Below are 14,871 nucleotides of genomic sequence, written 5' to 3'. Positions count from 1 at the left end.
AACCCGGGCGGTGGCGGGAAAATCATGAAGCTGCAAGCTGTGTCCTTGGTTTACTCGGAGCTCCTCAGCGGTGCCAGCGGGGGAAAAGTGTGGGTGTCACCCGCCTGGAGCTGAGGGAAGGCCGCTCAGCTCGCCTCTCCCTGCTCCTGTTCGCAGTGAGGGCGCTCAGCAGCAACACGGTGCTGAGGACTTTCCTTCTCGGAGAGGATGCGGCGCCTCTCTTGAGGGTCTTGCAGGGCTTCGCCGGACGCAGCCATGGCACCCTGTAGATGAGTGGAAAGATGGTTTTCCCGCAGTGGTTTTATTGTCGAGGCCTGGGAGAGAGCTGGGTTCTGAAGGGCTCATCTGCAAAGCGGGACTGTGTCCGGTCAGGAAAGTCCTGGGCCCGTTCCCTCAGGCTGTGTCTGTTCCGCTGCTTGTGTTGCCTGCCTGAAAAACACCAAACACCCGCTTCTAATCTTGCTCCTCTGCATAACCTGAGAGACGTGAATGCTGCCTTGTTTTTCTCTACTTCCGTTAAAATCATTGCTGGCCCTGAGTTGTGAAATTTATGTCTCAAAGTTTAGATTTTTTCTTATGATTGTGCTTAAGGTAGTTGAGGGGATAAATCCTGCCCTGTACACTCAGCGAGCAAAAACCTCCCTGGCAGCTGCAGACAGGGACAAAGCACAGCCTGATCTGTGCCCTCTCGTTTTAGGGGTTTTCTTCCTTTTACTCAGGGCTGTGCGAAAGATTTGCTGCCGGTGAACCATTAGTCTGGAACCAATTCCTTACTCCGATCCCTCCTGTCCTTTATGCTGTGTAAGAAAGTATGAAGGAACTGTTATCAAAATCCCAAGATGCAAGGGAGGAGCAAGATGCTGTTGTTGAGCAGAATCAGACCTTGGCTGGATACACAGCTCCAAAAGTTTTTTCATGAATCCTGGTTTGTTTTCAGATTCTGCCTCTTGGGTTCTTCTCTGTACGAAGCTGCTTAAATCAGAAAGAGTAAACATGTAGAATTTAAGTAGAATCTCTGCTGGAAACCACCTAATGTTTTATTAACAAATTGCCCCATGAAATCAAGTGAATAATAGATGACTGTAGCTCTGGTGGGACATGAGAACCTGGCAGCGGAGTGATGGGCAGGTTGCAGGTTTCTGGCACAGTCATGAGTGGGGCAAAGCCACACAGGCACCTTGCAGTAATAGCTGGACAGGATAGCGGAGCAAAGCAATCTGGGACTGGACTGAACCATGAAACCAAAAATTCCTTTGGCGTGAAGAAGAACCTGCCAGTGCATCCTTCTTTGTAATGGTTCCGTAAGAGTAGCTCTCCTGGTTTTTTTTGAGCGGAACAATGCTTGGTTCTAGATAGCAGGATGCTGCAGGTAAGGAATAAAACTGGGTGGCTTTGGACTGTAGCCTGTTCAAATTCTGCTGCTACCACCAGCTTTGGGCGTTGCTCAGGCTTGTTATGATCTTGCTACTGTTTGCCTTGCTCAGACCTTGGGGATAACAGCAGCCCCAGCAGAGCCGAACCAGAAGCAAATGGGAAACGTGCCACGTTTACTGCTTGGGATGAAGGGTCAAGTTGCTCCCAGAGGAACAGCTTCTCATCTGATCGCTACAGCTCATTTATTCCAGCAGCTACAATTAATGCTGAGGTCCACTAGCATCCCCATTTGGGACACCTCTTAACCCCTTTAACAACCATCCGTCACCTCAGTAAGCCCATAGATGTTCTGCATAACCTTCTGCTGAAGGCCTCACAGAAAGGCAGAGCCAGAGGACACTGCCTGGGTCAAAACAGACCTGAGCAGTTGCTGGCAGCCATGCAATAAACTGCTGGGTTGTAGCACACAGCTGTGTCCCCGCAGCAGCTGTGAGCAATTCTGCGTTAGGCAAAGCATTGATCAGCCCACGTGGCGCTGCGGGAGCGAGGTGTGGTTCTTGTGTCTGGGCTGGAGGACTGAGAGGTGTTGGAGTTGCTTGTGAGTGCAGGTTGTGTGGGCAGCAAGGTGTCCCCTTGTAGGGCAGGGCGTGTATCTATGGAGGGCTTCTGAGCACAAGGGCAGAACTAGGGGCTGAATGTGGAGAAGGGTGGGAACCACAGCCTTGTGAAGGAGCAAGGTCTGTTTTTCGCTTGTGCTGCCATGTGCTTTGGGCTCCTGTTTGCCTGCCGAGGGTGCAGGTGTGAGTTAAGTTTGGAAAGCAGCAAGGCCAGAGCAGGGGCGAGTGGTGGGGCACTGCTCTGGGGCGGGTAGCAGGCTGTGCAAGACAGCAGTGGGGAAATTGGGGACACCCGGAGAGGCAACCCAGCCATTGATGTAAACCAACCTAGAGGAGTGAGTGGTGATGATGCTCAGGACACCCCCAATGGGGAGGCTAAAGGCTGCTGGGAACATCCAGGGATTTTGGGTACTATGTTGGGAGGTTAAACCATCCACAATAAGTGAGACATCTTTCCAGATCACAACAGGATACTCAAGCACGCCTCTTTGACTGCTTTGGCATAGCCTCACTGTGTTACAGGCTTGTTCTGCAGTGAGACCAGAGCTGTCTCGTTGCCCTTGGTTGCCGCCTGTGTGGCTCCTCTTGCTGCCTGTCTAAAGGAATTCTTGTTTCTGACAAGGCTTCCAGCAAGGGCTCCTCCTCGGCCCAGACAAATCGCATACAATTCTTGGATTACGCCGGCAGATTTAATACTCGCATGAAAAAGTTCTTAGGGTTTTGTTCCACACCGGATCAAAGGCAGCTACTGTGAGGACATGTCTATGTAAGCTGTGAGTATTTATTATCAGCTCGCAAAAAGTAGAGTTTTGTTGTACTCACGTGGGATTTTTCATGTTCTTCCTTCAACCGTGTAAATGAATCGCAGCGTGCGTGGTGTATATATAGGCAGACGTCAGCTTTTTATTATGATTTAACTTGGGTCTACTCAGTCACGAATTGAAAACACATGGCTTTAATATGTAAGGCTTTTTCACTCTTTAAATGTTAAAACTGTGGTGGCAGCTTCCAGGGACTTTCTATCCAAATTTCAGCATATCTTTGAAAGGAAGTTGGGTAAGTGCTTTGTAAGAGAGCAAACAGCCTTGTAGCGAACCTTGCAGTACGGAAATTTATGATACTACTTAGCATTTCATCTTCAAAGTATTTTCTGGATGTAACTCATCCCCTGAGCAACAAACTCCTTTAGGCAAATAGGAGATCTGCTCAATAGTAGGGTTTGCGAGAAAGAATGGACCTATTTGTAAACTTAGACAAGTTATGCTAAAATAAGGAGGACTAAATGGAGGAAGCAAATTGGGTAGAATATTTAAAATAAGTGCTACAAAGGAAATTTTGTAATGTATTCTGAAACAGTTTCATTTTTGAAGGAGCACTATGTTTACTAAAATATAAATAAATGCTATGTAATGGTAAAATAATGGTGTTATAATCCTTAAATGAGAAAAATTTAATGTGAAATTAATCCAAATGTTTAGGATTTACCCAAAATTAAAATGAGGCTGAGCAGAGCATGGGGAGAAATTTGCTTCACCAAAATAATTTCTTAAAGAGGATTTGTTTTCATCCTATCTTTTTATTGCACAGCACAAAGAAATGCATTATTTTCTGACTTCTAAACTCATGAAGTGAAATATCTTCCTTTTCTCGCAGAGGAGCAGGGCAGGATGGGCAGGCCGGTGAAGGATCCGAGCTGGAGAGCTGTTTGCGGTGGCGCAGAGCCCAGGAGCAGCTCAGCCTCCGTGGGGCTATGGCTGGGGACCTCTGGCATCTCCTCTGCATCTGTCCCAGACAGAGCTTCTTCCTCATTCAGGTTGTTTTCCCCTCCACGAGTGAAACGGGAACAGCAAAATTAGGCAGTTCTAGACTGTGAACAATTGGGAGGAACTGTTGTTGAGTTGGCCTCGGGCTCGCCGCAGCTTGGTGCTGAGGGCACGAAGCCACCCCGTTGGGTCTCGCTGCATCTCCTGGTCTGCACGTCCCTGTCCTGCTGCGAGCTCTGCAGGGTCGCTCCTCTTCATGGCCTGGCTGGGCTGTTGGTGGAAGGGACACGCTGAGGCAGAGGCACTAACACAAGTGAGCATCAGCATGCAGCCTAATAAGGAATATATTTTTTTTTTCACATTAATCTGCCCTGTTTTTCATACCAAAAAAAAAAAAAAAAAGAACCACAACAAATGCGCGCTGCTCTTGCCAGGCAGCCTTGCCTCATCTCCTTCTTTAAAAGTTCATTCACGGTTACAGCCGCAGCTGCAGCTAACAAAGTTTAGCAGCAGCGAAGGAGGCTCTGCGTTTTGAGTCGGTTTGGAAGGATTCCTGGTGTCCCTGTGACTCCTCCCTGGAAGGGTCATCCCGAAACACCCCCTCCTGGTGATGTGATCTTGGTACAGCCCGAAGAGTCTCAGGTTAAGGAGTTGAGGAGATCTTTGTCTGCAGGAGTCATTTTGGAGTTCGAGGTGCCTCAGAGCAGCGACAGACCTCAGCCAGGTAAGTTCCAGAGGTAGCCTGTGAACTGGTATTTACGTGATTTGCACCTTTAGCACCAGGGTGAAAACTCTCAGTGTTACAAGTAATGAGCACTTCAGCCAGCACAGGGAGAAAAATGCTCTTGTCTACTGCGGGAATGTACGTTTATTTCAGAACGTCACATCTCGCCTGTATGCAAGCTCCAAGCCAAGTGCTTGTTGTGATTTATTGCAAAAGCGTGGTTGCTCTCCTTTCTTCTGGGATAACCAGTCTAAAGCTAGTCTTTTCCCTACGGGCATCGAGTGAAGGGGCCAGACTGATAAGGTGTGATTTGATCTTGGTGCTTCCATAATTCCCTTCTCCATACTGTTTCTGATCTTCCAGAACACTCCGTTCCCTCTGTGTATTCTTTCGTTGTGAAATTCAGGCAGGTATTTTACTTTTTTTTTTTTTTTTTTTTTTTTTTTTGTTCTTGTGAAGGACAGATTTTTATACTGTACCTAAATTAATAGATATGTGGATACATAAAATAATGGAATGGCCTGATAGGGAGTTACCTATTAATTTGCAAGCATAGTCTTTTATTTAAAACTAACCTTTATGAAAAGGCAGAATGGAGAGATACTAGAATCCTGAAGAAAGTTGTTTCCTGTGGCTTCAGCACAGAAGCTTGGCTTGAATGAATCAACTGATGCTGTTAGCGTTTTCTTTAGGGCTTGTTGTAGATTCCTTGACTTGGATTAATGCTAATTGTAACAATCAGCATCTACCATACTAAATTACTGGTCTTGGTCGTTAGCTGCAAATCTGCCTGGTCTTGAAGCTATAGTGGGAGTCGCTGAAGGTGATATTTTTGGAAGTATGCAGACTCCTGTGCACTTGGAAAAATCCTGCCTGCATATCCTTAAATATCCTGTAGCTGCTCTGTGTCCTTGCTAAAAAGAGAGATGCTCTATTAGCTTAGATAAAGGATCAACCTGTGCTGGGATTGGATCCTGTGTGATATGTGCAGCCTGGAATGGGACTCCTTTCACTAGAGAAATGAAGTTACAGCATAAAACGAGCAAGTGTCAATTACTGTCCTGAAGCAGAAATTACCAGCCTGAACACTTGCTTCCGAGTCCCGTTGAAAAGGCAGCACTGGCAGACGATGCTGGGGCACTGTCTCTGCTCACAATGATCTCTGAGCAATTTAGCTGTTGAAGGTTTCACCTGGAAACTGATCAGCTGGAGGCAAAAGTCTGTTCAGCTGCTGCCTCCATTCCTTTTTAAACCTTTGCCTTTGCCCAAGGCGAGAGAGAAAATGGTTAAAAGTGTTTTCACAGGCAACTACATAAACTCTCACAGAAAAGGCAAGGAGGGAAGAGAAGGAGTAAGGCCAGTGTTGACCCTGAGTGTGTTCTGCCAGGACTTCAAGGGGGTTTGACCGTGAAATCAGCGTTGTACTGCTGAGTGATCCCATGCACACACCTGTGGTGATTTTGCTCAGTTCTCAAGCTCGAAGGATCACACGCACCTCTGACCATCAGCCCTTCAAGTCCATCCTCCTCCTGCTCCTGCCCGAATGAGTCCTTCTGCCTTGGGCATAATCCCCTGTAAGTGTAGCTTTTTCTCAGCTGCCCTTTGCTCCACCAGTCCAGCCCCAGCACCACCAGTTTGTGGCCCTGAGTGCTGGAACCTCTTACTGTGGGATGGGGGACAAGCACCTTGCACCCCAAAGGGAAGCAGGGCCCTGACTCCAAGCGCTCCCTTCCTGGAGGATGAGAATGGGCTTGCGTTTTACCTCCTCAGGAATGTAGAAGTGGGAGAGGGAAGTGACAATGGCAGAGCTCCTGCTCAGCTCCCCAGCTTATGGGGACATCAGGTTTGGTCCTGAGCCAGCACCCACCCTCCTGAGCCATCTCGCTTGGACGCAGGCTTTGCAGTGCAAACTGCTTTCTGGCTCCTGGTAGAAGTGCTACAGGAAGCCTCTCTTCCCCAGTGAGACCTGAAAGAAAAGCCCAGTTAACTGGTATGATGTTGCAGTACAAGTGTTGTTAATTTTATTGTAGGAAAGCTTTGGTTTGTAGCCAGGTGATTCTGCCAGTCCTTGATGCTGTCCATGAGAGCTAACAGGTTGTCCCAGTCCTATTCCTGTTAGTCTTCCCCGTGTTTCTGCTCAGAAGTGATAGGATGTGGGCAGATATTCTTAGATGAAAATATGTGAGGTATTCTCTCTCAATTTTAGTGCTAAGTATGGTAAAACTGCACAGCAAAACAATGCTGGCACCTTCCTGTTTCTGTGAGAAGAAAAATGCTTGTGTCTCCTTCCCTCAGCCAGTTCTTGAGCTGAGCTAGACAGAGAAACCTTTGTATGTCTGTTAAAGTACTGTGTTAGGGGCCACGAAAGGGTCAGATTAACTAGATTTTGTTGAAAAAGCCAGAAGCTGGATGCCAGAAGGGCTAATGCTGCACAATCGTGGTACCCAAAGAGCTATCGACAAAGGGTGGTATTCTGTACGAGCAGGGAGAGCGTTGCCATCCGAAACAACTGAGAAGCCCTGGCACTGCGATCGTTAATACCAGACTGGGTGCTTTAAGTTATCCAGTGCAGCAAATTGGATCCAAATTGAATATGCTTTCACTAATGCAATTGCATATCCACACAATACAGGTTTAACGCTGACTTTGTACTTTTATATGGGCCTTTGCAGAAGAAGAGAGGATACCCAACCCAGCATAAAGACTCCCTGTGCAGTCTCTGTGTTGAACGGTTTAAAGAATGTGAATGAGGCAGCGATGCATCTGACGCATCGGTAGCAGTGGAATTGCTAAGATCATGGAAGTGCAGCCTATGTGAAGTGGAAGCTTTTCGACTGCTTTGAATTCTCTCACACTCTTAATACAAATTTGCAAAGTCACTGCTTTGTAAGGACCTGTGATTGTCCTGCGGAGGAAGAGAAGGCAATAACCTTTTCCAGCTGGAGCTCTAAAAGCGCCTTTAATTAGTTTCACAGAAAACCAGTTCAGAGTAATTTAAAGCTTGTGGCTGCAGGGCTGCTTTTTTGGAAGCACTCCCTGATTCGATTGCTCTGAAGCAAGCTATGAGTTTGGAGGAAGAGATGTTTGCCAAGGTACTAAACTGCACTTGCAAACAGTTAAATACTTGAGTCCCTGCTTTGCTGTTGCCGTCTGAACGGTGGCTTTGAGGTTTGGTGATAAGTCAGTATTGGAAGAACAGACTTTAGAGCTGGGAGGTTTTTCTATGTTGTCAGGTCAGGCACGCAACTGCAGTGACGAAAGACAAATGCAAAAACCAGGAGCCGGTGGTTATTATTGTTAAGGCCACTGTTTGCACGGAACACAAGCAAGCTTAGTACCTGAAAACAGATAATGATCTTAAAATTGGAATGCTCCCCAAGAGCATGACACACAGCGTGTGTCCTTTTTGACATCCCTCTGTGGTCTCCCCAGATGGGAGCTCCAGGAGCAGCAGGAACGGTGTCCTGAGTCTGGGCTGGGCCTGAGCGTGGGCAGTTTCATCCGAGGACCCACTTGCTGGAAGAAGCAGCTTCATTCTCAAAGCTGTGTTCAACTGTGGCCTTGAATACTGCCTAGAAATGTTAGAAGAATGTGTAACTACGTGACCCGCAGAGTAAAAAGTCAGAGAGGGGAGTTACTGCGGCTGTGAAGCCAACTGCCCCCCTTGGCACTGAGCTGGCTTGTGTGGGAAGCATCCCTCCCGCTCCTACCCCAGCAGGAGCGGCGCAGGGACGGCACGCAGCTGCGTTTGCCTTAACGAAAACCACCGCTTTCCGTCCCAAAGGCGACCGCTGCCAAGCAGCTGCAGCGAACCCTCTGCTCTGGATGAGACTCTCTTCAAGGAAGAGCCTTGGCATGTTGTAGCCTGTAAATTTAATCGCGCACCCGACTTTTCTCTGCCAGTTGCAGGGCTCAAAGGAATTTCCACGCACAGCACCATTTGCCCCTTTTAGTGTTACACGAAGTAACAAAAATGGGCTGAGGAAAGATGACTTCTGTTAGGTTTTGGGTGCTTATTGCATTCGTTTTATGGTAGTGAGGGTATAATTTTCCCTGACTAGCTTGTCTGGAGACTTAGTCTTGTTTGTTGTGGCTCTTCTGTGTAGCAGCTGGGGAAGAGAAAGTTTAAGAACGTTTAGGAAAATGTGAGTGTAAAGAAATACTGCTGGGTCATGGAAATAATGCTTAAGGCTCATCTTAATGCTTTTGTGAAAAACTGGATTTCAAGTGAGTGTCTCTTTAATTTAAAACAGCTGGTACACCAGGAGCTGGTATTTACCACTGTGTACTCGAGCTGGCTCTGACAGTGGGAAGCATTTCTGAGTATTAACTGTAAGTAAAAATTAAATTCTTCTGTTGTCAGGTGAAGGAGAGGACTCAGTGAGTAGAGCCTGATTGAAAAGGGGACCTGCACTGGCTTGTCTTCGCTGTTGTGCTGAAATCCTTCTTCGGATCAAGACAGGAATCTTGCTGGAAAAAGAGAGGGTCAGAGAGAGACTTTAAAGCTCAGTGGTAGAAAGCTGAGAGATGTGGGACCTCCTGTACTCCTGCTGATATGAAGGGGGGTTGCCACAGTGTAGTAGAAACTTTGGAGTCAGCTGTGGAGCTGCTGTGTTGCCTGGAGAGGTGAAGTGCTGGGGAGCTCAGCTCAGAGGCTGGAAAAAAAAAAAAAATAAGAATGGCTGACCTGTAGAGGGTTTGTTTTAACTTGCTCCCTCTCTCTTCTGTCCCTCCCCTGGAGTGGTCCCTTTTTCTCTGCAGAGCAGCAGAGGGTCTCCAAACTGGCGCACGTGGTTTTTTTTAGGACTGTGCCTCTTGGCCCTGGCTCGGCTGAGCGCAGCTCGCTCTGTATCACATGGCAGCGCGGGGACAGAGTGGCTGCCGAGCTGTGCTCAGGGTGTCCTCCCCACAGCCGAACCAGAGGTAAATCTGTTGGGTGCAGAGCAGGGGAAGATGTGCTACCGTGTGCTGTGGTCTCGAGAAAGGAGGAGAGGGAGTGCAGTTCTTTGTTTGGGAGTTTCAGTGTTCAGCTGAGGGTCAAAATCCAGGAGCTGCTTCAAAAAATTAACCCTTCGAGTGGGAGCCAGGTGCCCGCTGCCTGTCTCAGCCAGGTTAGGCTGTGTCCAGGTAGGTGAGCACCTTGAGAGGGGAGGGTCCTCCATCCTCAGTGCTCAAACCACCAGCCTATCGTATAAAACTGCATTTACTTTCTTTACCGTGGACTTTCCAACAAGAAGAAGAGACTTCTGTTGTGTTTCAAAAGGGATGCGTTTGGGTTTCAGCGCAAGTGGGTTCCTAGCAGTTCACCAGATGGTGATGGGACTTGAGATCCAGAGCTCTGTGTCTCCTGGGCAGATGGAAAGCAGCTCGCGGCCAGGCTGGGCAGCCCCAGGAGCCCGAGTTTGGAGACGTGCGCTCCATCGTTTCCTTGGGATGGCACAGGGAGCTGGAGAGGTGCAGGTTCACAGCTTGGTAGGAGAAGCCTCCTCCTCGTTAGCGTTGCTCTTGAAAAGCGCTGCCCTGTGCAGCCCGGCGTGAGGCAGGGAGCAGCTCGATTTCGTGCGCTGTGCTTCACGACCGCGTTCCATGCATTGCTACGAGACTGGCCGTTGTGTAACGGGGTGTTAGTCCTGGAAGGACTCACATTCCCATCCAGCAGATAGCAGGGGAAAAAGGGTGGGGGAATGAGGTCATTAAAAACCGATCTCTATGAATTAGGCAGCAGCACAAGCATATCTTGCAGATAGCCTCTGTTTAGTGTTAGCTAGCAGGTGGGGAATTTTTAATAAGCAAGAATGCCAGTTATCATGAAATTATCTATATCCCACCCAAATTAGCTGAAGTACTTAATTGGTTTTTTTTTTGTCCCTGAGCTATCTAATACATTCTATGATGCTGTCTTTGTATAATTGACAAGTTGTTCTGCACTTGAATCTGAAGAACTGATTTGTGGGGGGAAGCAAGTGGGGTTTTTTGCCATCTGCAAAGTAAGATGCCTTGCGACTTTTTTTTTTTTTTGAAGGAGGTAATTAACAAGAAAACCCTTGAGAAAAAGGAAATTGCTAAAAATGACATAGTATCTGTGAGGCAGTTTGGTTTTGAACAGTTCATTTAAGTGTAGTTTTGTGTTACTGAAGCTGGGTAACACAGTCACTAAGGGTAGGAGGCTTCAGAATGGGTTTAAGAAAGGCCACAAGGTAGAAAAACACACCTGAATACTTTCCTCATTCCCTTGGGCAAAGTCTTTAAAGCAGCATATCTCATCTTTGAAGGACCATCTAGTTTATTTTGGGGTGAGGGAAGAGAGAGAAGAGGAGGCTGTTAAAACCATTCCTAGACTATTTGGGCCACAGTAGCTTTCACTCTACAAGACCAAATTCCGTGATAAATTTGACATTTCCATGCCTTCCTCATTTCCATATTTCTCTGGTTGTGCTCACTTCCTTGCCCGTGAAGTCTCATGCCTACCTTGGTGTAGTTTTCTGCAGATTTGTGCAATCTCATCCGATTTGTGCTGCGAGTCGCTCAAGGAGCACAAGGTGAGATCATTTCAATAGGACTCAGCAAGTGGGGTGCTAGGACAATGTGATGCCATGCTCTGCTGCTGGTATGTTGTTTGTTTCTTGTGATCTGCCATCAGGACAATCTGCATTTGTCTTTATTGCTGTAGATAACTCAAGGGTGATTCATCTTTAACCCGTGGCGGGAAGGAAGAGGAGAAGAATTGAAGCACAGGAGCGCTCCCAGAGTAAGTTCAAATACTCTTTCTACTCCCGCTCTTGAAAGAGAGGTAGCATCCCTCACACCCTGTCGACTTCAAACTATCCTGGATGGTTCCTGTAGTTGATTTCTGATTTGTAGAATGTTTTTAGGGGGACTTTTTACAAGAGTTTCCAGTGATAGGACAAGGGGAAATGGATTTAAATTGAAAGAGAATAGGTTTAGACTGGATCTTAGGAAAAAATTCTTCAGTATGAGGAGGGCAAGACTCTGGACTAGATTGCCCAGAGAGGTTGTGGATGCCCCTCCCTGGAGATGTTCAAGACCGGGTTGGATGAGGCCTTGAGCAACCTGGTCTATTTAAGGCAAGGAAGTTGGATTAGATGATCTCTAAGGCCCTTTTCAACCTAAGACATTCTATGATTTTATTTGAGCTCTGTGACTGTAAACTTGCCAGGTTAGATAGTCATGATTCTGGGAACTGAGGCCTGAGAACAATATGTTTGGGCTTGGTTTTTTTTTTGTTGTTGTGTGGTTTGGTGCATTGTTTGGGTTTTTTTTTTAATTCTCATCAATTATTTGCAAATATTTGCTATTTCGTGGAATTCAGTTCCCTAAAGTATAACATGATGTTCAAAGACAGTAATATCAGCCAAAGTGTTGTCACTTAAATTAAGATGGAGAACTGTGCAAAACTGGTTTTGGTTTTTTTAGGCATAAGAGTTGGAGTAGTTAATTAGAGCTTTAGTGCTCAGGAGAATTCAGGACAGAAGGATGGCCTAGCCCTTCACACATGGTACAGACTGAGAGCCAAGCCCCGCTCTGTTAGCTTTCCAGTCAGACAAAGCAAAACTCTGATTTTGTGCCTGGTCTGGATTCTCTAATGTCTTTCCTGATAAGAGTTCCATTTGGCCGAAAATACCATCCTAATGTCTAGGAGCTTCTTGGGGTTTATAGTTTTCTAGTCTACTACTTACCATAATCTAGTTTATAATATTTTTTTTATAATAAATTGGTAATTAATTTTGCGTAGAACAAGCTACGTGCTCTGTTGTTAAAGATCAATGCGTGGCATCATCTGTGAGCTTTAAAGAGCTTTCATAATTTGCATAGGCCAATATTTACCTTATCTAGACAGAAGGATATGTCTTCATCAGTGCGGCTCTTCAGAGATCAGAAGTACCACGAGCTGAAAGGGCAGTGTATCCAGCAGAGACGGCTCTTTGAAGATCCTGAGTTTCCAGCCTCGGATGAGTCCCTTTTCTATCAATCGCCACCACGAGGGAAAGTTGAATGGAAACGCCCAAAGGTAATTTGCCAGGGTGGCTTTAGACTGTTGGGTTTTTCTTCCTCCTCCTTTTTTGCCCTGGTGATTTTCATTTCTCGCAGCAGCTTCAATACTGAATTTTTAGTGAACGGTTGCTCTCCTGCTTCTCATTTTGATTTTCCAAGTAAGACACGAAACTGAAGAACAGGCAGAAGGAATTTTGGGGAAAAAAAAGAAAAGAAATGTAGACATTCCAAAGTTTTTGGTTTATTTTTATTTCTGTAGTGCTTTCCTGTTTATTGGAGTCTTTCATCTCCTCCTAGAAAGGGAAATAACGTAGGACCAGTCACTGCAAGATCAGGGAAAGCCTTTGTGCTTCCTAAGAAATGTGAAGCAAGAGCTAAAGATACCGTTTTAGGCTTTTCTTTTGTGCGTGCATCTTCATTCAAGGTGGTGATCGGTGGTACTAAGTCTAGTTGAAGGCCAGTAACTAGCATTGTACCCCCTGGGGAGACGATATCCCTGTTACCTCTCTTCCCACCACCTATGTAGATGGTGGGTAGCCTGTCCAGGTGCTGGTACCCATATACTAGTATGAACAAACTGCTTTTTGCTTTAGAAAGCCTGTGTAGCTCATCTGACTCCTGCCCAGCGCTCACGGAGCTGGGGGATTCTGCTGCAGTTGCTGTTGTTGGTGTCCAAATAAATACATTCAGGAATGTGAGTCTAAAGCTTTTCTGAGGAGAGGTGAAAGCTCACGCTGTGTTCAGTTACCTAAATGGTTGGTGGTGGCTGGACAGAGTAAATGCTTAGGAAGAGTATCTGTATAGTCAAAAGGGTTTTATTTTGTGGAGTGCAAGTGCGAGAGCGAGAAAAGAGGAGGAGGCATAAAGGGTTTCTCCCACTTTATTTTTGTCCTTGGATCTGCACCTGCAATGCTAAACACGTTCTGTTTGCGCATTCCAGTCAGACTCACAGCGATAGATCGTTAACAGTGTGACGTTAATTACTTGTTTTGTACTAGTAAAGCCTCTTTGGGAAAAGGAACAAAGACAGGATAATGTTACTTCTGTGGCACCCCAGTATTAAGAAACTGGTGAACACAAAAGGCACTGTTTAATTGCTGTGCGGTCACCCTAGGATGGCGTGACTTTCCAAGGAGAAATGTTGTTACAGAAAGCTCACCCGACAAATAAGAGCGATGTGCACTGCTAATGGGCACTGCTGGGTCTTGGTTTGGTTGGGTGCAGGGTGGCACAGCGTGGCATGCTGGGCTGTGCATGAAAGCTTAGGTCTGTGTTTGCTGATCGTGCTGTGTTTCAGTGCTGGGAAGTGAATGAACTCAAAAGGTCTGTCCCCACCTGGGATATCTGATAGATCTGGCTAAAGCATGGAATTGGCAAGTTGTAGCACTCTGCAATTCCTTATTTTATTCAAAGTAGAAAAAAGTCTGAATGTGCCAGAAGAGTTGCCTGGAAATGAGCTTGGACCTCATTTTGCGTCATTTCTATATCACCTTCCTTTGTGACACTCTTGGCACCGGTGACAAGTTACGAAAAATACAAACAGTATAAAAATACCAAACTGTTTTTCACTTCTGGAAAAAAAACCCCAAAACCTGGGAATGATAGAGTGACTTGGTAGAAAAACCCACATCTTTGTCAGAGTGACATTTCCTGACAGAGCTGTTGACAGACGACAGTGGTGTCGGGCTGCTGGCTGTGATTTCCCTGGCAGTCACTGTCTCCTCCTCTGCCCTCCTGGCCTGCTTTAGCCCCAGGGAGCGGAGGACAGGACCTGCCTGGGCCAGCCCTTTGGTTGCTCAGCCCCAGGCAGTTTACAGGCCCTTTGGGCAGGATTTGCATTGCCCGGGGGTTAGGTGCTCGTAGTAGGTGTCTGATGGGGGGCAGCGACCGCCAGCTCCTATTACAGGCAGTGGAGAGGAATTGATGTGTTTAGGGTGTGATTAAATTGATGTACCTGGGATGTTGGCTTTGGGCTGAGGTGAATCATACCCTGCAAGTGCCTGATCTCTGCCCAACAGAAGTTCAGAAGGTGAATTTAGGTGTTAATGCAAACAACAGGAATCCTTTGCTGGTATTTCAGGATGTTGGGCTCTGCTAATATTTCAGTTCCCCTGTTCACCTGTAAAATAATAACTGACCATTTCAAAGGTGCAGCACCTTCCAGAGCCCTTCAGTGTGCAGGAAGCCTCCTTGCTGTAACGTGTCTTTATGAAGCACAGCTTATTCTCTCCTTTGCGCCTGACACCACACGGAGAGGTGCTCCCCCTGCTTCTGTGCTCTTCCAGGCTGCCAGTGAGGACATATCCCCACCTCCCTATTGTAGCACCTGTGCTGGACCCCCTTGAGATTCGAGGTACGTCCTTCCTGTGTCTGTTTGCTC

At 46.8% G+C, this 14,871-nt stretch overlaps 1 protein-coding gene across 1 annotated transcript in view; it reads left to right on the top strand.

Annotated features, from left to right (window-relative positions):
- Positions 1–12,342: 12,342 nt before the first annotated feature.
- The window catches only part of LOC104273041 (calpain-5-like), a 42,214-nt gene continuing 39,685 nt past the window's right edge, over positions 12,343–14,871 (top strand). The window contains exon 1 of the mRNA XM_009868230.1: positions 12,343–12,507. Within this exon, the coding sequence (XP_009866532.1) occupies positions 12,343–12,507 (165 nt within the window). The remainder of the gene's footprint in view (positions 12,508–14,871) is intronic.

Source organism: Apaloderma vittatum, unplaced genomic scaffold, assembly GCF_000703405.1.
Source record: "Apaloderma vittatum isolate BGI_N311 unplaced genomic scaffold, ASM70340v1 scaffold4734, whole genome shotgun sequence".
Taxonomy (NCBI): domain Eukaryota; kingdom Metazoa; phylum Chordata; class Aves; order Trogoniformes; family Trogonidae; genus Apaloderma; species Apaloderma vittatum.
This window is presented reverse-complemented; position numbering and strand designations above follow the sequence as displayed.